The 25,509-nt window shown below is 42.0% G+C and overlaps 1 protein-coding gene across 1 annotated transcript in view; it reads right to left on the bottom strand.

The window, feature by feature from the left end:
• Nucleotides 1-11,374, bottom strand: part of MCU (mitochondrial calcium uniporter) — a 165,909-nt gene extending 154,535 nt beyond the window's left edge. Inside the window, exon 1 of the mRNA XM_074232802.1 lies at nt 11,209-11,374. Within this exon, the coding sequence (XP_074088903.1) occupies nt 11,209-11,355 (147 nt within the window). The 5' untranslated portion in view covers nt 11,356-11,374. The remainder of the gene's footprint in view (nt 1-11,208) is intronic.
• Nucleotides 11,375-25,509: the final 14,135 nt, after the last annotated feature.

Below are 25,509 nucleotides of genomic sequence, written 5' to 3'. Positions count from 1 at the left end.
AGGGAGTGAAATGTGAAATATTGAGGTTCAGGTGTTCTGTAGAGGGTTTGGGGGGGGAAAACCCAAGTATATAGAAAAGGAAGAAGGGGAGTAAAGCTGGCTATTTCTCCTAACTGGGTAGCAAAAAAAAAAAAAAAAAAAAGCTGTGAGTTCATGATTCCAGACAACCTACCTCATTTAGCCAGAATTAAAAAGAAATCTCTGAACCAATAGTCCTAGCTCTAATTTTCATAAATAACATGAAACCCAAATGAGTTTAGGAAACCTGTCCCAAAGCTGATTAGAAGCAGAGGTAGAATAAAACTCCAAGTCTTCTGACTGCCCATTGGTCATCATCCCTTCCCTTACACTCCTTAGATACAATCCTCTCATTTAATTCTATACCATCTTTTTTACCTAAATTAGAAAACTCATGTTAATTCTATCATACAGCAATCCCTGGCTCTCAGGAAATCTCAGGTGCTTCCCAACATTAGTTTTGCCAATCAGGACTGGTAATTCACCTATTTCCTAAGTATGGATGCTGTGTAAAAGAAAGGGATGCTATGCCTGTTCTTCGCATTTGCACAGGTCAGCTAACTAAGAAGGAAGTGATAATAATAATAATAAGTGATAATAATCTACATTACTAAATAAGGTAGTCCCAGAGGCCCTAGGAGGCCACCATTCAAACGAGAATGCTAGGTAACCACTCCAACTGATATTGTTTTAATAATTCCAAGACAAGAGAACCAGGCATGGTCTGTGTTATCTATGTTTCCAGGATGTTGGAAAAATGAGAGTTGCCAAAATTTAGTGGAGGATGAGTTTGTCCTTAGGTCACTTTCATTTCCCAAGTGATAAAACCTAATAGCCCTTGAAGGGAGCCCATGGGAGTTCAGATCATGGAAAGGACCAATCAGCCCAAAAATCCACACTGCAAAATTTAAACCTTAAGGCTACAGTTCCTAAGCCAAAGAAACTCAAGAAGACTCTGCAACACTGTTCTAAATCTGGAGGAATGCAACATCCAAGTTTTTTCTCATGATGAGAGAAGTGTGTACTATGCTCGGGAGGAAAGCGATCTATGTGCAAAAGAGAAATCCTGCAGATCATAATTAAGTAGAAACTGTCTGGATTTGGCAGAAAAGAGAAAAAGGTAGTAAGAAACAAGGATGAAGGGTCTTAAAAATAGACTGAGAAGCAAAGATGACAGAGAATCCCATTTATGTCCAGGTCATAAAAGGGGTGAGGCATTCATACATAGGACTGTGTTGGGAGGGAGAGCCCAAAAAGCAAGTTGACATCTCTAGCTTGGCCTCCAGAGTCTCCAATTCAAAAGATCACATCAGGTCAGAAGAAGCCCGTTAACACTTCAGTCTCTCTTAAGATACTTCCATCAATCAATAAGCATTTTTTCCAAGCCAGTTAGAGGGAATACCTATGATACAAAATACAGTCAAAGAAATACAAAGTAAGATGGGGAGGGAGGGTCAGGGTGGGAAAGGAAGTGTGAGGTTGGATCTAAGGAAGAAATCAAGAAAGCCTCCAGTCGGTGGGCTAGTGACCAACACCTGAGCCAAGTGTTGGGTTTTGCGATAGGAATAGAGTGGTGGCAGGGTTGCTGGAAAAGCAGCCAGATCAGGAAGGCTGAATACATGCACTTGATGGATCCAGGACTGTTTTGCATCAACTCCCCCCAGGTCTCCCAGGGAGATCATCTCTGAGGTCCCTTTCTCCACTTGTTCTAGGATTCTCCACATAAACCATTCTCACCTTTAGGGTTTCAAATTACTTTCACTGAGATGAAGTTGTCAAAGAGACCTAATGATGTGCTAGGTCAGTTCAAGGCAACATTACTATTCTCAAAGTCAAAGAGAATTCACCTCAAGATTCAGATACACTTTGGATCCCCCATCCATCAAGTCTAGTTACAAAATACCCAAAGTTACAATAAGATAGTTTCATCTATAAAATAATTATCCTCCCCCTTCAGAAAGACTTTACAAGTAACATTAAAACAAGGAGATTCCTAAGACCTTTAACTAGCATCATTTTAGTTAAGTCAAAGAAAAATGAATTCCATGAACAATTCCTGAATAATGATTATAATAAAAACTAATATTTATAAAGAGCTCTAAGGTTTACAAAATACTTTACCAATATTATCTCATTTTAGACTCACAGCAATCCAGGGAGGGAGGTACTATTATTATCTCCATTTTACAGATGAAGAAACTAAAACAGACAGAAGTTGTGACTTATCCAGAATCACACTACTCCCTGAGGCAGGATTTGAACTCAGCTCTTCCTAACTCCAGGACCAGCCTTCTTTTCCACAGTTACTACCTGTCTCAGGTAACCATTAGCAGAAAAGTGAAAAAGGAATAACTGAGCCTATCAGACACCACACACAAATAAATGAATCAATGAATGAATGAAGATAAATGCTCTGAACATCATAATCTCAAGAAAATGTCCACATGGATACTTAATCAATTATCTTCTTGTGAGATAACTATGGAAAAAGGAGGGTATTACTGCCAAAATGCATTTTTAAAATAAGATTCAATCTTGATAACTATCTTCCTCAAATATCAGAACATCTAAACCTGAGAGAGATCTCATATGGCTGATTATAGTCATTATTTTCCCATCAACCCCTAGAGGGAAAAAAGGGAGATCGAAAAATAATACTTTTTTGTCTGAAAATTCTGTGTGAGATTATTTTAGGACCTCTCCCCAAGTTATATATATATATATATATATATATATATATATATATATATATATATGTATTACTAATAGGGGTAAATTAGCTACCATTTCCATAAGCACTCAGTCTAAACAATTCCATTCCATTCAAAAGAAAGGCTTGTGGACTCTAGTAAAAAGAAGATCTAATTTGGAAATAGACCATAACTCAAATTCAATGGCTACTTACTATCACCAACATAACCCTGGAAACTTCACCTAGACTCTTGAGGTCATCAGACCCAAGGACTTCTAAAGTTTATTCCAGCCCTGAATTCTACCATAGTATAAAGCCTTTCTACATAATTCACACAACCATGACTGTATTTCCATGCACAGAAATCCCAGAAGTCATAAAGAACTGAAAGCATACCATTCAGACTCTGAACTCTATAAATTGACTCATTTATCTTCCAAGTCCCCAGGCTCCCTTTCTCTCTAAGGTTATCCCTGAGATCTCACCCAAACTACCTGGCTCTCTCATAGTTAATTTCAGAACTCAATGTTGCTCTATCTAAAATCATCATAATGATCAACTGATTTGCAACAGAACAATTACAGAAAATCCTTTCCTTTATTTAAAATCATAGCTGTAAAGCTAAAAATGGATCCTATTTAAAATGTTTCCTATGTATATACATTTTGGCTGTACACACTGGCAGTGAGATGATCAAAACAACAACAACAAAATCCAGACTAATTCCTCATGGCCTGCCTTATTTCTCCATATCAAAGCTGGCAACAGAAGCAGAATTCTTTCCTTCCCTCACCTCCCACATTCAGCACTAATAAGCAAAGATCAAATTTTTCCCTCACAGACTCTAAAGCTGAATGGGACTCAGTACCTCCTTCCTAATATTTACTAATAACTTCACGGGTAAAATTCTATATAGGGAAAATCTCCATCTCAAGATTGTCCTTTTGAGGTCCTAACGATTTCATGGGCACATGCTCCTCAGTAATTTATCAATGGTTTCCTCTGGTGCACATCTATAAGATAACAAAAAACCCACTGGGTTAATACTATTATTGAATTAATAGTATTATTGACTTAATAGTATTATTGAGAAAGAGTCCAAGGCATAGTGGTCAAGAAAGTTGGCCTCAGAATCAGAAAGTCCTGGCACCAGTTCAACCTGTAACACACCCATGGTTAGGTGACCTCTAGTCATGACCCTAACCTTTCAATGCTCAGAGATAATCCCTAAGGCTATGAGCTACAGAACAGGTGCTGATTTGAATTGGTGGCAGGAACTTCTTCATTGGTAGTTTCTTAAACCAGTGGAACCAAGAGTCCAGCTCTACCCCCCCCACTTCCTTAAAAAAATATTAAAGGGAAAAAGACTAGTAGAAAGTTCTCATTCTCTGCTTATTGTTATATTCCAGGAGCAGCCGATGTTTGCTGGCATTAAAGTGAGCTTTAAAATTTGACAAACATCAGATGTGTAATTTGAATTTGAGGCTCTCTGACTCCAAATTCAGAACTCTGCCTGACTACAGCCTCAGGAGAAAAGTTAAACCAGCTCAGATCCAAACTCACAGCCTTAGTCTTCACTGGGTGGATGACCTCCAGGGCAAACTTAACAGCATTTATCCTAGAATTCCACCAAAGACATGGGAGTTGTGGTGGGCTCTGCTGGACCCTGAAGGATAGACATTTCCAAGTTTAAAAGGCAGTTCTCCTTTTTCTTTTCATTACTCCATCAGATCCAACGCTAAAGTATGCTGAGGTGTCAAAAATGCACCAAAATTGTTCTTTAGAATGCCCTTGATGTCTCACAATGGCAAGAAGGTAACCCAAAGTTTTGACATCTGCGCCAACAGAGCACAGATCTAGAATTTAACCGGAAGACTTTCAGGAAAGGTCCAGAAATGGACTATGTGTGTCATTGTCCAGACCCCACTCTAGATGAGATCCTCTGATTCACCACCCTAGTCATCCAGCTAATGATCTTTTTTAGTCAAAGTAGCTCAGGAAGAAAGCCATTACAACATGGAGAGCTTGTAATCAACACAAATGGGAAAAGTAATATCAGTGGATAGGACCAGCTGTTTCCTGGAGCCCCAATTTCCCTTACACAGCTTCCTTCCCTCACCCATCCTGATTGGCCTCAGCTTTCCTAATGCAGTAATTTGGTCTGGAGATATCCAAGGTCCCAGACATGTCATGTAGCTGGAGTTTCTCAATGGATGTCTAAGACTACTTGAGTCATCCTTCTTTGATGTCTGACTGACCAGAAGCAGACCAGAAGGGGATAAGGAGGCTAAATGTTGCTGGATCCTTGCTTGGGCATCCTAGCTGTCTAAGTAAGCCTCCAGTCTTTTATTCAATGTTCAATGACTTGCAAGCACCTCATTTCAACTCAATACTGAACCTGAACTAAGAGGATGCTGGCTTTAGAACCATACCCACAATCATAACCCATGAAATCATGGAACCATGGATCATCAGTATCTTACACATTAGATCAACATCCTTTTTTCCCCAAAGTTCTGTCTTATTTGTCCCAACATTCAACAAATTCCACTGAAGGAAACAGGAAAAAAACAGATAAATATTTTATGGTTCTAACTAGAGAGGTTGGATTTTGTAAATCCATTTTGCAAATCTTTAAGCAAGACTGAGTTTAAGTCTCAAGTAAAAAAAAAAAAAGTTTTTTTTTTATTTGTTTACCATAAATAAGAAAACCCAACTTATAGATTCAAGGCACCACAATGAACCCTGGACAAATCACACAGAGCAAAATTTGGTAGAAAGACAGACTAAGTAGGAAGCTGGAAGAGCTGGCTTCTAACATTGTTCCCAAGCACTAATTAGCTAGGTGACCTTGGGCCAATCACTTCATCTCTTTAGGTTTCTGTCCCCTCAGGAATAAGCCTGCTAGCAGTAACTTACATTTTCACAACATTTCAAAAACATCACCTTGCCAAAAGGTCATTGAACCTGAGAGGGTCTGAGCACACCCACCTGGACAGGTACTCACGCTAAAAGGGCAAACTGAACTCCATCTTATACAACTACTATCCAAACTATGCCATAAATCCTATCAGAAGGCCATCTCATGTGGCTTACTCCATGTCTCCTGAGACTATCTGGTTATAATCTGCAGCTGGTCCATTTGTTATTGTTTTGCTCTTCCTCTCTAACCAAAATGTCTTTTTTCCCAGGAAGCATCCTCATTCACTGAGTCCCTCCTTTTGGCTTATCTCCAATCTACTCCCTTCTCTCCAATAGATTATTTAAGAATCATTTATTTAGCTCTTACTACATACACTATGCACTGTATTAAATTCTAGGCTAAAAAGACAGGCTAAAATGCAAAAAATCATCCCAATACTCAAGGAGATAGGTACTAATAGAAAATTAATAAGTATACACAAAGAGAAGAAGGCAGGCAAACTTAGAAGGGAAGCTTCAAGTGTCTAGAAAGACCAGTAATGGTTGTTAGTGTCCTGCATAAGGTAGCAGTTGAGCTAAACCTTGAAAGAAGCCAGAGTTGCCAAGATACAGGAGTTAAGAATGGAGGGTATGCCAAGTATGGGGACAGTCACCCTAGAAATAACAAACAGCCTAGTTCAGGCCTTCAACAATTCTGATAGGGAGGAAGGTAGCCTCCTAATTGGTTTCCCTATCCCTCTCCAGTTTCTAGTCTCTCTAATCAATCCTCCATGGAGCCACCATATTGATATTGCTAAAGCATAAGACAGTTCAGACAAAATACTGAATTGATATTTCAAGTCCTTCATAGTCTGGCTCCAATCTAGCTTTCCAAATGCCTTCCCTATTTCTACTTCTCACATACCAGACAAACCAGTCCGCCTGCTGTTCCCCATATGATACTGTCTCCTTTGCCCAGTGCTTTTGCCCAGGTTTTTCCCAACTACTCCCAGGATTCCCTTGGAATCCCCAGCTCCATTCAAGGCTCACCTGAAGAACCATCTCTTGTAAGAGGATTTCCACTGCCCCCCCAAATTGTTAGCATGTCACCCTCAAAAAAGTATTTTGTGGGGCAGCTAGGTGGCTCAGTGGATAGAGCACCAGCCCTGGAGTCAGGGGGACCTGAGTTCAAATCTGGCCTTTTACTTTATTTAATAATTTAATAATTACCTAGCTGTATGACCTTGGGCAAGTCACTTAACCTTGCAAAAACAAAAAAAAGGTATTTTGTATTTACTCTGTATAGGTACTCAATCAAGTCAACCACCCCACTTAAAATAAGTACTAAGATTCTCAATCAATCTCCATCAGTTCAGATTAAGAGCAAAAAGTCCTTGGAGCTAGAGTGGCTTTGCACAAGAACAGTGTTAAAATAAGCTAAGGAAACTTGGTCAAATCCTAGGAGTCAGTTAAAATTACCAGACCTTACTATTAGCAAATTAGCATTTTAAAAGTAGGAAAGGATCCTTGAGATTTGGAAGAGTCTGAAAATACTGGATGCACCATCTTCCCAATGATAATCCCAAATAAACTGATGGCATCGTGGATGCTGGGAGACAAGAAGAGATTTACAGTTCCATGAGGAGCCCAGCAAAACAAAACAAAAGCTATGCTGTGCCTAAGAGAATTTCTTGAGTATCCCAAATGGGCAAAAAGGACACCCAGTAAGCAGGAGAAATGAGCACCATATATGATCTCTAAGCCGAAGCTCACTTTTCCCTGGTCTCTGTATGTAATTGTGGGAGACAATGTAACAGACTTTTGAAAGGGGGGGGATATACTGCTCATACCTAACTAAATCCCCCTTTCCAAAACCTTTTTAATACTGCATAATTAAAATGATTCTCACCTAATAATCCTAAAGGGAAGTACACTTCCTTAATAAGTTATCTGGATGGAGGGGGAAGGCATGGGGGAAGAAAGAGTGTGGATCAAGCTGAAGGCATTACAAAATCATCCCTGCCTCCTTAAGGATAGACTTAGGACCCCAAGGAGGAGAGACTCACCCGTGAGAGTGGAAGTTGGGATGAGGAGGCTCAAAGTTCATATGGTGAATGAATGAACATATACATGTATATACATATGCATTATATATATATATGTTTTACTTAATCTTATATGTACATGCTAGCCACCCTCACACCTGCCCCTCTCAGGTTATAAACTCCTTGAGAACAGGGATTGTTTTCAATTGAGTCTTATATTTCCAGTTCCTGGCAAATAGTAGGTACATAATAAATGTTGGTTAGATAATATAACAACTTCCTCATATTTGCCCTTTCTCCATAGGTGACTTGAAATTTTTATTCTTCAAAAGACTATAGTATTTAAGGACTGACAGCCAGTGAGTAACAAGAGTAGGGATGTTGAAATGTTGTGTTCTTCCTTTCAAGAAGAAGCTTGGGGTCTTTAGAAGCCTTTCATGACTTCCCAAATTCAGTTTGGTCTTCCTGCTGCTATTGCATTCTGGGTCCAGATTAACTAGTCATCGGAAGTGTCTGTCCCAATTCATGAATTAATGGACCAGCTCAGTCGCCATGCCAATGAAGCTCACAGTCTGGACAGAAGGAATTATAGGTGTTCTATCAGTCCCATTTTACAGCTGAGGAAAACAAGATTCAGCAGAATGACTGGTTTGGTCTCAAGGCAGAGCCGGTGGGTATCTGAGGAAGTCTGTAAACTCAAGTCTCCAGATGCCACTACTCTTTTCAAGTGATTATACTGTCTCTCATAGAATGGAAGACTGGCAGGCAGAAGGCAAAAGGACAATTCAAATCCTGGACCCAGTAATAGCTGTGTGACCTCAGGCAGATCGTTTTAGCTTTCTGGGTCTCAATCTAAAATAGGAAGGTTGTAAAAAATCATTGCTAAGGTGATCTGGCTCTAAAATTTCATGGCACTGTGAGGCTGTGTGATTGTGAAAGGTTAGCCAGATTCCTTTATAAGCTATCTAAATGAAGAACAGGAACTGGGGGAGAGAAGGAAATCCCAGTGTAAAAGTATGAGCATAAAAGCATATGAGCAAAGGTGTGGTGGTGGAAAAACATATGGTATATTTTGGGAACATCAGGGAGCCGGATTTGAGACTGAACTAGTAAAGAGTCACCAGATGACGGGGAAGGAATGGGTTGAAGAATTGGTACATGGGCAGTGGGGAGCCACTGGTAAGCTTCTGCAGCCAAGCCACAACACCAGGAGACAGAAGAGCATCCTTGGGTACGGCCTACATAGTAGGCTGGAGTGGAGTAACCACAAAGTGTAGGAAACAGCTGACGACGATATGTGGCCCAGTAAAGACATCTAGCCTTGCACCACATCTGGTGACTGCTAGGAAGCGATAAGGGCTGTGTGGGGTGGCCAAGAGCAAAGGCTTCCTATGGCTCACGAGGCAAAGAAGTCAAATCCCCCACAACTATCTTGTAAATAGCAGCAACTAAATAAGCATTGAGGATGGGAGGCTTGGCAAATTCATGAAGGGAATTCTATATTATTAGAAGCCAGATGCTCCAATAGGAAGAAAAACTACACCAGTGCCACAATGAGCAACCAGTAAAAATAGATCCTGCCTTCTAGGAGCTAAGAGGACAACACTTAATCTTGCTCAAAGTTGGCAGTGGTCTCAAAACATCCCCTTGATCCCAATTTTATTGCAGTTTTGAATTTTCTTATCCACACAGCTGAATACTGTTGAATTAGGCAAGTTTTGCCAATCAGGAAAGTCAAATTGTTGCCTACAATCTAACAGTTGCATACAGAAGAACTAAATGCCTTTACTTCATCTATCTGCACCCTCTCACTCAATAATAAAATAACAGTTCCTCTAGCACACCTGGATACATTTCATGTTTTGCATAGTGTTCAATTCAGTCTCCCTCTAGAAGCAAAAAACAAGATTAGCAACAATAAGATTCCATTCAAATTAATCTCCCTTATCATAATCACCTATGGAAAAGGGGGTGGAAAGGATATTATCTGGACCTAAAACAAGATGCTTGGGTCCGATACAGGGTGACACCTAGTGTCCACAGATAGGATGTCTCCTTAAAAAGCTTCAATTTAAATCTCAAGCATCCTTAAAATAATTTCTATCCCATCTGGAAGGTTGTTTGTCTTTAATCAATACTCTCCAAGTCATTCTCCACTTAACACATTCATTCTTCAGAATAATATGAAAGACTAAAAAATTTCCAACAGTCAATAGCATGTTCATAAAGAAGGAAATCCAAAAATGTGTTTCAACTCCAAAGCCTGTCATACCACCATCATTTTTACACAATTACAGAAGGAAACAAGAGAAAAGATCTTAAACTTATTCCAGTGCCCCAGTGATGCTACTTCCAGCCCTTCGGAGTTTCCCAAGCAAAGTCCGGAGCAGTTTACTGAAAGCAGCATCCCCATCCCTGGGGCAATAGAGAAGTGCCGGTTTGATGAAACATCCCATGCAACTCACCCATGGCTCTTGTAACTTTGCCCCATCTTAAAATGCAGAGAACACAGTCACTGGTTAAAAAAAAAAAAAAAAAACCTTCAAGGAAGGGGAGTGGTGGGGAACTTTTTTTGAATCCCAGAGGGATTCTGGAGCAGGCACTGGTCAGAACTTAACCGGAGGCTGAACACAACACATTTAGCCCGAACAGTTTAGAAAAAGAGAGCTGGAGCCTATATTGCCACAGCCAGTGGGAACATCTGGGCTTTGGCTTGCACGAGAGTCGGGGCGGGGGGCTCTGAAGTCGGGGTGCCGCCGCCCGGCACGTGTAAGAGTACTTGGTCCTGGACGGATGGGCGGCCGGATGGGGGGCCGAGCTCCCCGCGGCCCCCGGCGGGGCGCTCCCTCCCTGGCCTCTTGGCTCGGGCTCACCCCCCACGGGTGAGGGCCACCGGGGCTCCCCCACACGCTCCAACACAAGGGCGACGCTGAGCCGCTAGGCTGAAGTTGGAGGCCGGGCCGTGGGGGGGGGCGCTCCAGGGAAGCCCCCCCCCCGCCAGCCTGCGCTCCCGTACTTTTTCCTTAAAAGAAATACAGAATGCCCAGCGGGGCTGGAAGGACGGGCTGAGGACGGACAGACGGACGTGTGTGTGTGTGTGTGTGTGTGTGTGTGTGTGTGTGTCTGTGTGTCTGTGTGTCTGTGTGTGTGAGTGTGCGCGCGTGTGAGTGTGCAGACCCGAGGAGCGGCCGCTGCCCCTCTGCCAGCTGCGGTGCCCACCAGCAGCGGGCTGACCCCGGAGCCACAGTCCGGGGGGCCGCCCCCCGCGCCCGCAGGACAAAGTTGGCGGCCCCCGGCCGCGGGGTCCCGGGCCGCCCGCCTCCTCCTGCGCCCGCTTCCTCCTTCCCTCCCGCCCTGCGCCGCCGCCGGGGCCGCCTGAAGGGCACCGCGCCGCGCCGCCGCCCCCTCGGCCCGGCCGGCGGCGGCTCGGGGGCGGCCTGGGGCGGCCGGCCGCCCGCTGTGCCCGCTGCGCCCGCCCGCCCCGCGGCCGCGGCGCCCTGCCCAGCCCAGCCCCGCCCCGCCCCCAGCCCCGGCTCCGGCCGCGCTCCTCACCGTCCGGTGGTGCTGCTGGTGCCGGGGCCGGCCCACGCCCAGCCCGGGGAAGCAGCCGGCCGTCAGCGCCCCGCAGCCGCCCGCGCCCCCGCCGCCGCCGCGGGAGGAGAGGAGCAGCAGGAGCGATCTCCCTGCGGCGGCCGCCATCTCTCCACTGGCAGCGGCGCCGGCCGAGGCGGCGCAGCGGACGGCCGGGGCGGGGCCGCGGCCCGCCACTCACTCGCGCCGGGCCAACGGCCGGGCTCGCTGGAGGCCGGGAGGCGGGGCCGCGCCGAGAGCCCAATGGGAGGCGGGCGGGCGACATCGGGGCTGTCAGTCTCCTCCCGAGGTCCCGGTAGTGGGACCGGCCACTTACCGGCAGATCCTAGGGAGCCGGTGATCGGCGCCCGCGGCCCGGGAGCGGCCCGGGAGCGGCCCGGGGGCGGCCCGGGAGCGGCCCCGCGGCGGCCCGGGAGCGGCCCGGGAGCGGCCCCGCGGCGGCCCGGGAGCGGCCCGGGGGCGGCCCCGCATCGGCCCGGGAGCGGCCCGGGGGCGGCCCCGCATCGGCCCGGGAGCGGCCCGGGAGCGGCCCGGGAGCGGCCCCGCAGCGGGGCGGGGCAAGCCCCAGGCGCCCGGCTACGGCCCGAGGCACGGGCGCTCTGCGGAGCTCCGCAATGGGGGCATTTCCCAACTTGGGGGGGCAGCGGTCAAACTAAAGAGTCCCTAGCCGGGCGGGCATCTCGATGCCATTCCCTTAGCTGTCAGTCCTGCCGGGTCGCGCGCTCGCCTCTTGGCACCGCGGAGCCGTGCCGCGGCGGTCTGTCCGGTAGAGGGGCAGAAGCACCCCGAGTGCCAAGCAGCCCGGGGAGTCGGACTCGGAGGTCTGCGTCCCTCGCAGTTCCCTTGCAGCCCTCTCAAAGAAACTCCCCGGGAGCCGTGTTCTTTATTTTCCTTGACGCTGGATGTACCGCGTGCGCAAAGAACGAGCAGTGCTAAAAAACACGAATCGCGATTGAAGATTTTATAAAATATATAATTTCCATATGAAGCTACAGAATAACGAAAAGTAACAAATTACGGATCATTTATTATTTATTAATCAAATTCTGAATCACTTCCTCTCGTACCTAGCCTCGTACTCAATAAATACTGAGTGAATGATACCTGTCTCTTCAAAGGGAAAGTTCACAGTGCATAAAGATGAGTGAGAGACTGAATAGCAAATTCCTTGAAAGGAGATGTTAGTCTTAAAAATGTTCTTTCGGAAGGGATTTCCTGCTGTCAGCCTATCATTGCGAACTGGAGCCTTCCTGCCCCCCTTTTAAAATATGTCCCGAGTAAAATACTCAAGAAGACAAATGTTAGAAATGTTAGAAATAGTTTCTGATTTCATTGCTCAAGTGTTGATATTTTTCTTTTTCTTTCGATATTTTTTTTCTTTAAAGCTGTCCTATGCAATTGCAGTATGCAGGTTTTTGAGGCTGTAGATAAATGATCAAGAAAGAGATGGTGAATTTTCAAAAGGGAAAGAAGGTTGGCTTCTCAAAGTAAATACATGATGCTGTTCACCAAGAGGTATTATACTATTGCAAAACAATGGAACATGAGATGGCCAGCCTGCGATTGCCGCACCACAGCTGGTGCCAGCTGTCGATCTATGACAGAAATCTGGAGGTCTGTCACATTCCCAGACCAACTCCATTTTAGGTTCTTCCCAGGCCTGAGGTCTCCTCCCAACTGCATGTAAAGACTTAATCCAGCCAACTGATTTCTCCCTGGTCCTTACAGGTTGCTGCAGTCTTTTTAAATTTCTTCCACTCCAGCCAAACCCAACTAGGAATAAGGAGCTATATTCTCGGTTTTTGGGTTTTTTTTAAGGTTGTTGGTTTTTTTTTCTTGCAAGGCAAATGGGGTGAAGTGGCTTGCCCAAGGCCACACAGCTAGGTAATTATTAAGTGTCTGAGATCAGATTTGAACCCAGGTACTCCTGACTCCAAGGCCGGTGCTTTATCCACTACGCCACCTAGCTGCCCCAAGGAGCTATATTCTCTACTTCTACTTCCAGGGTTTTCTTTTTCAATAATATTAGCTTTCCCCTGGTTCTCCATGTGTGCAAATTCATCATCCACCCTAACATGCTGATATTTGGATCTGTACATTTGCACACATGCCCTGGAAAGTAGGAAAGAGAACTGAAGGGACTCTCCAAGATCCTTTTGTTGGGGTCCAGTCATGTCTGATTCTTCATGGCCCCATTTGGAGTTTTCTCAGCAAAAATAGTCAAATTAGTTTGTTATTTTCTTCTCCTGCTCATTTTTACAGATGAGGAAATAGAGGCAAACAGGGTGAAGTGACTTGCCCAGAACCACATAGTAAGTGCCCAAGGACAGATTTGAATTCAGGAAGATAGTCTTCCTGACTCCAGGCCATCATCCACTATACCACCTCAGTGGCCCCAAAAGAACCTTCCTATCTCAAAAAAAACAAAAAAAGAAATGGTCTTTTGTATGTTCTAGAGGGCTGAATTTGGTCTGGATTCAATCAGACACTGACAGGCAAATCACTTAATCTTTCAGAGCCTAGTTTCCTCATCTATAGAATGGAGGTTAAATTGAGTGGAAAGAATCCCAGATTTGGAACTAGACCAGAATTCAAAGTTTAGCTCTGCTGAACTCACCCTTATGACCTTGAGCAAGTCATCTCCCTGAACCTCAGTTTCCTCATATGGAAAATAGGGTAATAATTTTTATATTATCAGTCTCACAGAAGTATTGGGACAGGATCACCTTGTAAATGTTAAAAAAGTTTTGATTATTGGGTTATAGAACAGGCACAATGCTCTCAACTAGCTTATAGTGCTACACAAACAGTCATTAAAGCCTGAATTCTTAGCTCATTTCTGGAAGCTATTGGCAATGTCACCATGAACAACAGCAAAACTTGAGTAATTTTTTAATAGAATAAGTTATGGATGTTTCCATCTGTCTTGGTTGAGAGATTTTTTTTTGTAAGGCAAACGGGGTTAAGTGGCTTGCCCAAGGCCACACAGCTAGGTAATTATTAAGTGTCTGAGACCAGATTTGAACCCAGGTACTCCTGACTCCAGGGCCAGTGCTTTATCCACTATGCCACCTAGCCACCCCTAGTTGAGAGATTTTGCATAAAATGAAAATCACAGGTCATGGATATCATAATTTGAAAATGTAAGCAAGAATGCTTTCCTGTTGGGCTGTGTGTTTTGAAAGCCAGTGAGCTCAGTTGGCTGGCACATTATGTTCATGAACTAGTAACTACAATTCCATATCAGTATGAGCCAATTTGTTAAGCCAAAAAGAATCTCTATACTATGACAGCCACAAAATGCCTTCAGATGGTTGGCCAGGCAGCACGTAAACCATAACCATTGTTGATGAGGAAACAAAATGAGATGCTGCAAGTGGTTCAGAAAGCATCATCTCTCACTATGAGAAGGTACCTCTTCTGTGGGCATGTTTCTGTTTGGAATATTTAAGGTTGATCTCAACTCTGATGGATGAGACACTTGCAGGCCACTCAGCAGTTAGCAAAAAAGAAATTTACTTAATCATAATAGGAGAAAGTGAACAAAGAAAGATATTGAGGACACTCCTCTGAGTTACCCATCTTGACCCACCAGCCAAGCATCAAAATGTCCCTGGAATTCTTCATGATTGAGTCCTCTGAGTCAAGTGGGATTCAAGGATGGCTCCATATCCCTTAAGGTAATCTATTTGCAAGGAAGGGAGGGTTGGAAATTGCTACTACCATATTTCTAGATGAGTAAGGTCTTTCTAGAGGATCCTCTGTCACTTAAATGACTTTAGGGCTCTTTTTGTTAATCCTTACCTCTAAAATTCAGGAAACCTTATAGAAACAAGCCTTAAGAAAGAGAAAGAAATAAAACAGAAGCGTTGCAAAAACATAACAGATGATGTTACAATTTCCTGAAGGAATGACTGAACCTGAAAGAGTACCAAAAAGGATAGAGAAAGAAAGGTCTAAATAATGAGATGGGGTGGGCAAAACCACATTTTTGTAGCTCACGGTGGGTTTCTCCTGGACATAAGGAGAACCAATGACATCAGTGTTATATACAGTAAAGTATATTACAAGTAAAGGAGATTGCCTTATGATGATACTTTTGGCATTCTCTGGCCCACCTTCCTCTTCTTACCCATGAGGGTAAAACAAATCTTTGCCCCATGAGAGACTCCTGAGGGACTGCCTGCCTTTCTTCTGTGGGAGCTAGTTAGACCTTTTCACCACCTTGTTGGTAAAAAACATATCCTTCCCCAATGATGATACCACTCCTTGTCCTTCAAGACTTCTTGGAATATGGGCAGCTTGGTGGCATGGTGGATAGAGCACCAGGAGGAACTGAGTTCAAATCAGACCTCAGACACTTAATAATTACCTAGCTGTGTGACCTTGGACAAGTCACTGAACCTCATTGCCTCACAAAAACCAAACAAGAGACTTCTTGGAATAAAATTGTTTAATGATCATCAGGTCTTGTTCTGGCCACAATATGGAGGGGTCTTGTCATGTAACCAGTGGATTTCAGGAGATCTGCCTTTTTCTATTGCATATCCCAGTGGCCATATTCTACCATTGGACTGTCCCTATGAGTAGGTGCTTATCTGCTGGGACCTGGATCTCTGCTTACTGCCCACTACTGTTGCTGTTGTTACTAGGGTTCACATCTCTACCTACTGACCAGTGACATCTGCTGTCTCAAACTGCTGCCAGAGTTAACTGCTACTTCCTGCACTCCTGGGGTCAGAGCTCTTTGGGCTCTGTTCTGAGACAGTGTTGCTGTAAGCCTGTGCACTGATGTGGGGCCCCTGCTGGATCTTGTCCCCAGGACTCTATTCTGATAGGCCTGACTCCACCATCACTGGCCTCCTACCCTCAGCAGGAGCAGGAATGCTACTACTTCAAAAACCACTCTGCCCTCCTATATTGGGGGAAAAGACAAAAGCAACAAAGTCAGAAATAGGCCTAGAGGACTAGACCTGTCCATAGATTCTATTTCCCATGTTCAAGCAGCTGCCAGTTCTGTTGACGTTGGGGAAATGCTGCTGGGGTCTAAGTTTGGTGCTTTGCAGGAGCCAAAGAGAGGAAAATTATCTTTTGTGGTTTGAGACTGAGAAAGAAAATTTTTTACACTGAGGCAGCACCCTTGACTTTCTTCAGCTAATTAGACAGTCTGCATATTTTCTTAGCCCCAATTTCAGAAATGTCTTTGGGCTCCTAGGGAAAATTAACATGGTCCTTTCAAATGCTTCCCTCAGTGGCCAGCATCAAAGAATCACAGCACAATCCAATTGTGTGGCAAAATGGAGGTGGCTCACTCAAATTCCATACTGGAAAACAAAAATCCAACAGTTCCCTCTGGATGATTGTTAGATACTCCTAAAATTCCAGAGAATTTTTCCCTGAAAAATTCATCACTGTTGCTGATCCTCATGCCATTCCCAATTATTGATTATATCCATATATAACTACAAAACTGAAGACCTTCAGTTCGGCTGAATTGTCATTCCCAAAAACTCATTCAAAACCAAATAATTTACACAAATATGACTTCTTTCCAACTGGTAAGCTCCTTCTTTCAGAAAACTTCCCCCAAGGCAATTGCAATTTGATGACCAATAGAAACACAAAGGTATCTTGTCTCAGCCAGTTCAACTAGTATTTCTGAACTTGTCATTTTTTTTAATGATGGGGAAATATTTCTCAATCCTCAAAATTTCAAACACTCCCCCCGCCCCAGGTTGCTTTAAAACTAAACTAAGTTTTGAGGAAATCCCCTGTAGGATTTTTTTTAGGTTTTTTACAAGGCAATGGGGTTAAGTAGCTTGCCCAAGGCCACACAGCTAAGTAATTAGTAAGTGTCTGAGGTCGGATTTGAAGTCAGGTCCTCCTGACTCCAGGGCCGGTGCTCTGTCCACTGTGCCACCTAGCTGCCCCCTATAGGATTTTTGAGGAAGCCTAAATTGACAGGTTGAAAAATCCAACAGAGCTGGAGGGTCTAAGGCACAGTTCATTGTGATTATCTTCACGATACAATTATGAAGCACATGGGATATACTCACATAGGTCTCCCCTGGTGGAATGCCACAGACATTTTTACTTTCTAATGTCCCAAGAGTGGGGGGGGGGGGAGGAGCTCACTGTAATCCAGCACCATCTCTTCTAGAAGCACCATCAGAAGCATGGATGCCAAATGGTTAGCCTTTGTCCCCACAGCTGATCACCCACTTCAGTAAGCTCATTGAGTTCCAATCTTGCAAAACTATGCTGGTTGTTCTGAGCTGGTTCTGACTCTGATTAGACCTCTAATAGTTTAAGTTTGATACTGAAACAATAATATACTTTCAGGACATTCAATAATTAATGAAAAGAGATTTACTTAGCCATAGCAGGAAAAGGATATTCAGCAAAGATAGGTATGGAAAACACCTTGGTGGATTCATCTGAGTGAATTCCTCTGCTTGAGTTACCCATCTTGAACCACCAGCCAAGCATCAAAATGCCCCTGGAACTCTCCATGGTTGCTTTGTACTTAGGTGATGAGGAAGTGATGTTCAAACCAAGACTCAAGGAAGGACTCCATACCCCTTAAAGGAAAAACTAGTCGAACTTGCACGTTAAACAGAAAAACTACCAGAAGAGCTATAAAGAAAAATTGTGGTAACTGAGGCAAAAAACATGAATTATACCCTTGAGAAGACAGAGATCATATACCACTTTAATTTGGGGGGGCCTGAAATTTGAAAAAAAGTATTACATAAGGTTATTGAACTCAATTTTAATTCATCATGAAATTCAAGGACTTTCTGCTCATAGTTTGCAAGCATCTTTTGGTCAAGACATTCCCAGTTTTTAGACCCCAAACTTTTCAAAAAAGGATATATGTCTTATACATGGGGAAATATGGTAATGCTGCATGACCATTGTTGACTGGGTGAATCTAAGGTTTTTAGTGGGAAGAGTCTCTAGAGAAGCCAGATCTGTTTTCTGCATGTGTTTAATTTTCTAGTTCCTCTAAAAAGGTAACAAATCAAGAAGTTCAACTGGGATGTGAGTCTGGGAGTTATGAAGTTTGCCATCAGATAACTTTTCTATTTTAATGCAGATTCCTAACTGGGTACTAAACTTTGTTATTTCTTTGTTAGTAAAGAGGTAACAAAGTATTGAAACTCACAATATTTTAGAGCATTGGACAAAGCCCCAGTCTACTACCTTAGTTATGTCTATAATGCCATCATATCACATTAGAATGTGGCAGCTAAAATCTCCATAGTGCCATAAAAATCAGAGGTCATGAAAATCATAGACTGGTTCTTTTTTTTTTAAGTTGGAACTAATCAAAACAGATGTCCATGCGCATTTTCTTAAGACAAAAATCCAAAAGTCAACTCTACAAGCATGACTCATTAAAGTCATATGTAGAACTGTCTTAATTACAAAAAGTCACAATCATTGATGAATCAGAGATCTATGTTCCTTGCTATGACTAATACACATGTACTCAGAACTCCAGGCAGGCATCTCTACTAACATTGGGCTTTATGGCTCCTCTCTAGTGGTATGGATATTATTTATGCGATATAAGCAGTTCCTAAAGATGCCGGCAAATGGAAACAGATGGAAAGAAGTGGAAGGAAGACATAGACTGAGTGAGAAGCATTTCTCAGGCATCAAAGACTGAGCCAGCACTCCGGACTGTTTTAGCTTTGCTTATTTCTTTGATCTTCACTGTTTTCTAGGTGCCATCATTCCAATGTCTTTCAATCCTCCCAAATCCTCCATCTGTAATCATCTCTCCCTCTCACTCTTTAGTGCTCATGTCCTCAAATCTCCCCAAGTCTCCAGAGCAGCCAGGGCTTTTCTCCCATATGTTTTCTTTTCTAAAGCTCCACTGATATGGGCTTGGATTTCCTTTGACTTCAAGAGAGAAATTGAGAAGATAGTTATCACTATTGTCTCCCTCCACCTTTATATTCTGTCTACCCCCTCTTTCTTTCTTTTCATAATGCCTCCCAACCATCCACTCCTTCCCTCAACAACCTGGGATTTCCTCAGCATTTCTTTCCTGGTCTTCTGACTACTTTCTATTTCCTCAACCCTAAAAAAGATTGTTGACTCCACCTCAAAGAAAAACTTCCCTAGACACTTCAAGGTGCTGGGACCTCTCTGATCTGGCTTCCAAAGGATAAAATTTGGGGGCCTATTTTGTCTTAAGTGTCAGTCACCCTACCAGTAGGTTGTGCGTTCTATTCACAGCACCATAATAGTAGCAGTATGGCCAGGATCAGGAGGATTGGAGATGGATGGGACTCATGCATAGGATCCAGGAAAAAAAAAGAGTTGGCTTCCCTTTTTTTTTCCTAAAGTTTTTGCAAGGCAATGGGGTTAAGTGGTTTGCCCAAGGCCACACGGCTAGGTAATTATTAAATGTCTGAGGCCAGATTTGAACTCAGGTACTCCTGACTCCAGGGCTGGTGCTCTATCCACTGTGCCACCTAGCCACCCCTTGGTTGCCTTTCTAGCCCTGCCACTTATTACTTGTGTGTCTGTGGATAACTCAGTTAATCTGAGTTACTTTCTTCCTATGTAAAATGAGGGATTTGAGTGAAAGAAAAGGATTTCTAGGGTCCCTTTTAGTTATAAATTCATTCTCCTTTGATCCTCACAGGTAGCATCTCCAGATGCTAGAGGTCTGAAGCAAGAGGCATGCTGTCCTTGGCATAGGTAATTTGTTGGAAGTGAACTATGTCTTTACTATTTACTCTCTAGGTAGGGATTAGAGTGCTTTTTGTCTTTCTATTTAAGCCTCAAAGGGATAAGGCATTCAATCCATGCGCAAATAGACAACAACTCCCAGAAGCACACAAACTCAGTTCAGGCTAGACCCAAGCATGAGCCAGACAAGAGAAACAAAGGAACTTTTCTTATGTAAGTCACTGGGAAATATAGACGCAGCATGGTATAGGGGATAGAGGGCTGTAAGGACATGGATTCAAGTCCTTCCTCTGGCTTATACTGCCTCTGTAATCTTGGATAAATCAGTTCTCTAGGTAGAAAAATGATGACCTGGGACTTCCTTATACCAGTGACATAACACATGCTCTCCTTATTTGGGAAAATAATGAAGTAGATCATTTATCATAAACATTTGGCTTCTGGGGCGGCTAGGTGGCACAGTGGCTAGAGGACAGGCCCTGGAGTCAGGAGTACCTGAGTTCAAATCCGGCCTCAGATACTTAATGAATACCTAGCTGTGTGGCCTTGGGCAAGGCACTTAACCCCGTTGCCTTGCAAAAACTAAAAAAAAAAAAAAAAAAATCTGGCTTCTTACCTGTGTGATTGCAGCAACGTTGTGACCTCAACCCTCTGAATCTCAGTTTTCTTAGGTATAAAATGAAACCATTAGACTAGGTGATCTCTAAATAGTAGAATCACAGAATTATAGAGCTGGAAAAAGCCTTAAAAGCCAGTAGTACAGACTGTAATTCATCAGGAATCCCTTTTCTAATGTCCATGGTGGGTGGGTGTTGGGTTTTTTCACCAAGTTCCTCCCTCCAATGAGCTAATCACAAGATATAGAATTAAAAGAACAGTGAGAGTTCATCTAGCATAGATTTATAGCCAGAAGAGAATTTAGAGGTTAACTAGTCCCTTTTGCAGATAAGGAAAATGAGACCCAGGGAGTATTATCTTAATTCCCTCTTAGAGGAGGAGTGACTGCCCAGCCATAGTCCTGGATCCCTCCTGTCCCTCACTGATACACTACTTGCTGGGCAGACAAGACTCTCTTTTGTGCTTCATAAAAGGAAAAATCAGTCTCTTTTGGAGTTACGTTGGGTCTTTTCTCAAATCAAATACCTATCCATAATAAAAGCAGGTCAGTCAATTTGTTATATAATACAGCACTATCTACAAATATATCCTATATGTGTGACCAAGTATTGCTCTTGATAATTTGATATCTATAATTACTATTCTTTCTACCTTTGACAACTCTGTGATAAAAGCTTTAATAGTTATCTAATGGTCAGATGACACGGACTTTTAAGTTACTTTGTTTTGGCATAATTACAAATTGCTTTCCAGAATACCAACCCCCTTATTTTACAGTAATTCAATCACAAGATTTTATTAAGAACTCATTATGTGTAAGACACTATATGAGGTTCTGAACTACAAATACAAAGTGAAAGTCCTTTGCCTCCAAGAGTTTATAATTAAGCTTCAAGAAGCATAATTTACATATATGGATGTAGTGATGTCATTGAGTTTTTTTTAGTTGTGTCTGACTCTTTGTGACCCCATTTAGGGGTTTCTTGACAAAAATATTGGAGTGGTTTGCCATTTCCTTCTCCCACTCATTTTACAGATGAGGAAACTGAGGCAAATAGGGTTATGTGAATATCTTTTAGTCATACTACTACTAAGTATCTGAGGCCAGATTTGAACTCAGGAAAATGGAGTCTTCCTGACTCCAGGTCTAGTACTCTATTCATTATGGCACCACACAGTGTAAGTATAAAATAAGTGTCTAATCTAGAAAGATGTTTGTCCTTCATTTTAAAGAAGATCATGATATCAGGGAGGTAATACCATGACATGTACATGAATTGGATTGTGCTAAGTTAGCAGCCTCACTTTCCTTCCAGAGTTATCTGAATTCAGTGGCCAGATATGAATTAGGACTGGAGATGTTTGGGCAATTGGGGTAAGTGACTTGCACTAGGTCATACGGCTATAAGTATCTGGGGCAACTAAATGTCACAGTGGGTAGAGCACTGGCCCTGTGAAGTCAGAAGGATCTGAGTTCAAATATGAGCTCAGATACATACTAGCTGTGTGACCTTGGGTAAGTCACTTAACCTAGAGTGACTACAATGGCGTCTCTACTTGAACGATTTTAGCAACAAGATAACATCACTCCATAAGAAGAGTCAGCAGTTTCTAGAAGAATCATCATGACATTTAAATAAAATGCCTTGAGAAAGTTATTATGACTCCCACTATTTACATATTTGATAAATAGCTATTGGGGGTGGGGGGAGAACCAGAAGCTAATAGAATCAGGAAATAATACCAAGCATGATTAAATACAATTTGTCCTATAAAATAGACTAGACTATATGATCTTTAAGTTTCTCTTATTCTAAGTGATTTATGACCTTTTTAAGCCTGAATGATTGGAATCTATTAACCGAAATAGGAAATTTAAATTGGAACTGAGGAGGTAACTTGGAGATGATGAATTTAGATCAGGGCTTAAATCTTAGATGCCAGGAGATCAACCAGAAAAACTTGATTGTAATAATTTTAAGAATAGTGATAATATTATTTCAATTTATATAGTATTTTATATTTTATCATTATAATGTAAGTACCAGGACAACTGATCTGTTGGCAATAATAGTTCATAAGATTGTAATAGCTCCTGTCTTACTTTGAAACTGTCTGAAGGCAGCAGATTAAACTTGGGATGGCTATTTATTAGACTGGCCATTTCTGTTGTATAATTATTGTGAAAACGCTCTAAATTACCAATGATTAGAGAATATAAATTAAAACAAATTGGAGGAAGTATGCCTTCCTATCCATCAGATTTGCAACATTGACTGAAAAAGAAAATGACAGATGCTAGAGGGGTTGTAGAAAAATAGGTACAGGAAGGCACTGGTGGTGAAACTGTGAATTGATCTGGACATTCTGGAAAGCAATTTGGAATTTTGTCCAAAAAGTTATTAGATTATGCCTCCCCTTTAACCTAGTTATACCAGTACTAGGTCTATACAACCAAAAAGATCAAAGTAAGAGGGAAAGAATTCATATATATATATATATATATATATATATATATATATATATATATATAAATATGTATATATATATACAAAACTTTTTGTTGCAGTTATTTTTGTGGTAACAAAGAATTGAAAACTAATGGGATATCCATTAACTAGGGAATGGTTGGGCATGTTATAACATGTGAATATGATAGAGGATACTAGTGTTCCAAGAAACAATGAAGAGGATGATTTCAGAGAAACATGGGGAGATTTATATGAACTGATGCAGATTAAAGCCAGCAGAACAAGCAGAATGATTTATACAATATCAACAATATTGTAAAGACAAATAACTTTAAAAGCCTCAGTACCTCTGATCAACACAGTGACCAACCATAATTGCAGATGTCTCCTGAGTATCCTCCCCTCCTCCTCATAGAGAAGTGCTCTATTCTGAGTATAGATTGAGACATATTTTGTTTTGGACATGACAAATGTGGGAATCTGTTTTGCTTGAATACATGTGTTTGTGACAAGAGTTTTGTTTTTCTTGCTTTCTCAGGAAAGTGGGAGAAGAGAATCTTCATTTAAAATTTTTTTAAAAATAAAATGCACAGAAGAGAATAGAAGAATATTCAGATATAAACAGAAGCAGCACAGCTTTGAAAGTAACATGTTGAATTTATTTATAAAGTAAGCTGTACATAATAGAGATTCACAGTTTTGCATAGAATTCTCTTTTCTGTATATTTTGTATTGGGAAATGTTCTCTATTTTGGATCATCATTAAGTTCAGAATAAAAAAAAATAAAACACAGTTTGTTGTGGAAGGAAGAAGAGATGATGAACTAGGTGAAATTTCTTCTTAAAGGAACACAGTGCCTCTGGGGATCTGTTGTTTCCTAGGACGTCTTTCCTGTTTATCATGGTGTTGCCTTGTGTAGTGAATGTCCCTGGGAAACTATCATGTGATTCCTATACAGCAACAAGCCTAAGGCCTTGAACATAGAAAACACTAAAGAATCCCTGTTACAAGATTAGTGAAAGATGAATCTTTGACAATACATCTACTGAGTCCTTCCTTATAGTTTTGGGGTGTGCCTGCTTTGGAAGTTGTGGGACCCTAAAAGTACAAAAAGATTAAGAGACTTACCTATGAGATTTGTAACTAGAGATTAGCAGAATAAATTTCTTGGCTTTATGTTCTATGTTCTCTCCACTATGCTACTGCCTCTCAGATGGAAAGCAGAGTTAGAACTATGGATCTGGGTAGAATCAATCAATGTTGGAGGTTCTGTAGATAGTTACAGGGGCAGCTCAGTGGCACAGTGGATAGAGCACTGGCCCTGGAGTTAGGAGGACCTGAGTTCAAATTTGACCTCAGACACTCTATAATTACCTAGCTGTGTGACCTTCAGCACACCTGACTGCCTTGCAAAAAAAAAAAAAGATAGAAAGTTACACTATTACACTGTTGGTAGAGTTATGGATTGGTCCAAATACCCTGAAAAATTATTTGGAATTATGCAAGAAAAGGAACTAAACCAATGATAGTACCACTGGCATATACCCCAAGAGATTAGAACCAGAAATAAAAATCTCAAATATACCAAAAAATTTGTAAGAACAATTTCTCTGGTACTAAAAAACTATAAATAATGTGGATACCCATGATTAGGAAATACTTTATGAATGTAAGACAACACTTATGCCATAAATAATGACAAATATGAGGAATTCAAAGAAACATAAAAAGACTTGTATAAGCCAATGCAGATCAAAGTTAGCGGAAGCAGAAAAATAACATGTACAAATGATTACAATAATGTAACCTCCCAAAAAATACCATTAAAATATGGTAAAACTTGGATTAATTGCAATGACCAATCTTGGTTCTAGAGAACAAGTGATGAAATACATTTCTTTCTTAGTTGAGAGGTAGGGGACCATGGGCAAAAGATGCTGGATAAACTGCTTGACTCTATTTCTTTGTTATAAGGGAAAGTTTATTGTTGGGATAAAGAGATAAGGTGGGGAAAGGTAAATTGTTGAATGACTGTGATATAAAATCAAAATAGTCCTAATAAATATTTTTCAAAGGTTGATCTGGAGCTCAGGAAAGTGGTTGGATTTGGAAGTCATAAATGTGATAGTGGAACTCTGGATGAGATAATTTCTGATGTGCAATTATTTCCTTAATCATAAGTCTTCAATGGTTTCCTGTTACCTTAAGCATGTAATCATACTCTTCAGCCTTGTCTTTGAGACTACTTACAATGTGACTCCAACTTCCCTTTCCAGTCTTATTTCACATTATTGTCTTTCATACACTCTACCTTCCTTCCAGCCAAGTTGGACAAGTAGCTGATGTCTCAGTTCCATCTCCGTCCTCCATTCATTTTTGCTATCTCCCCACTCCAAGAAGCAGAACCTCTTCTCATTTCTGTATCACAGAATCTTTCAGTTCCTTCAAAGCTCAGATAAGGCT

Source organism: Macrotis lagotis, chromosome 4, assembly GCF_037893015.1.
Source record: "Macrotis lagotis isolate mMagLag1 chromosome 4, bilby.v1.9.chrom.fasta, whole genome shotgun sequence".
NCBI classification, from domain to species: domain Eukaryota; kingdom Metazoa; phylum Chordata; class Mammalia; order Peramelemorphia; family Peramelidae; genus Macrotis; species Macrotis lagotis.
This window is presented reverse-complemented; position numbering and strand designations above follow the sequence as displayed.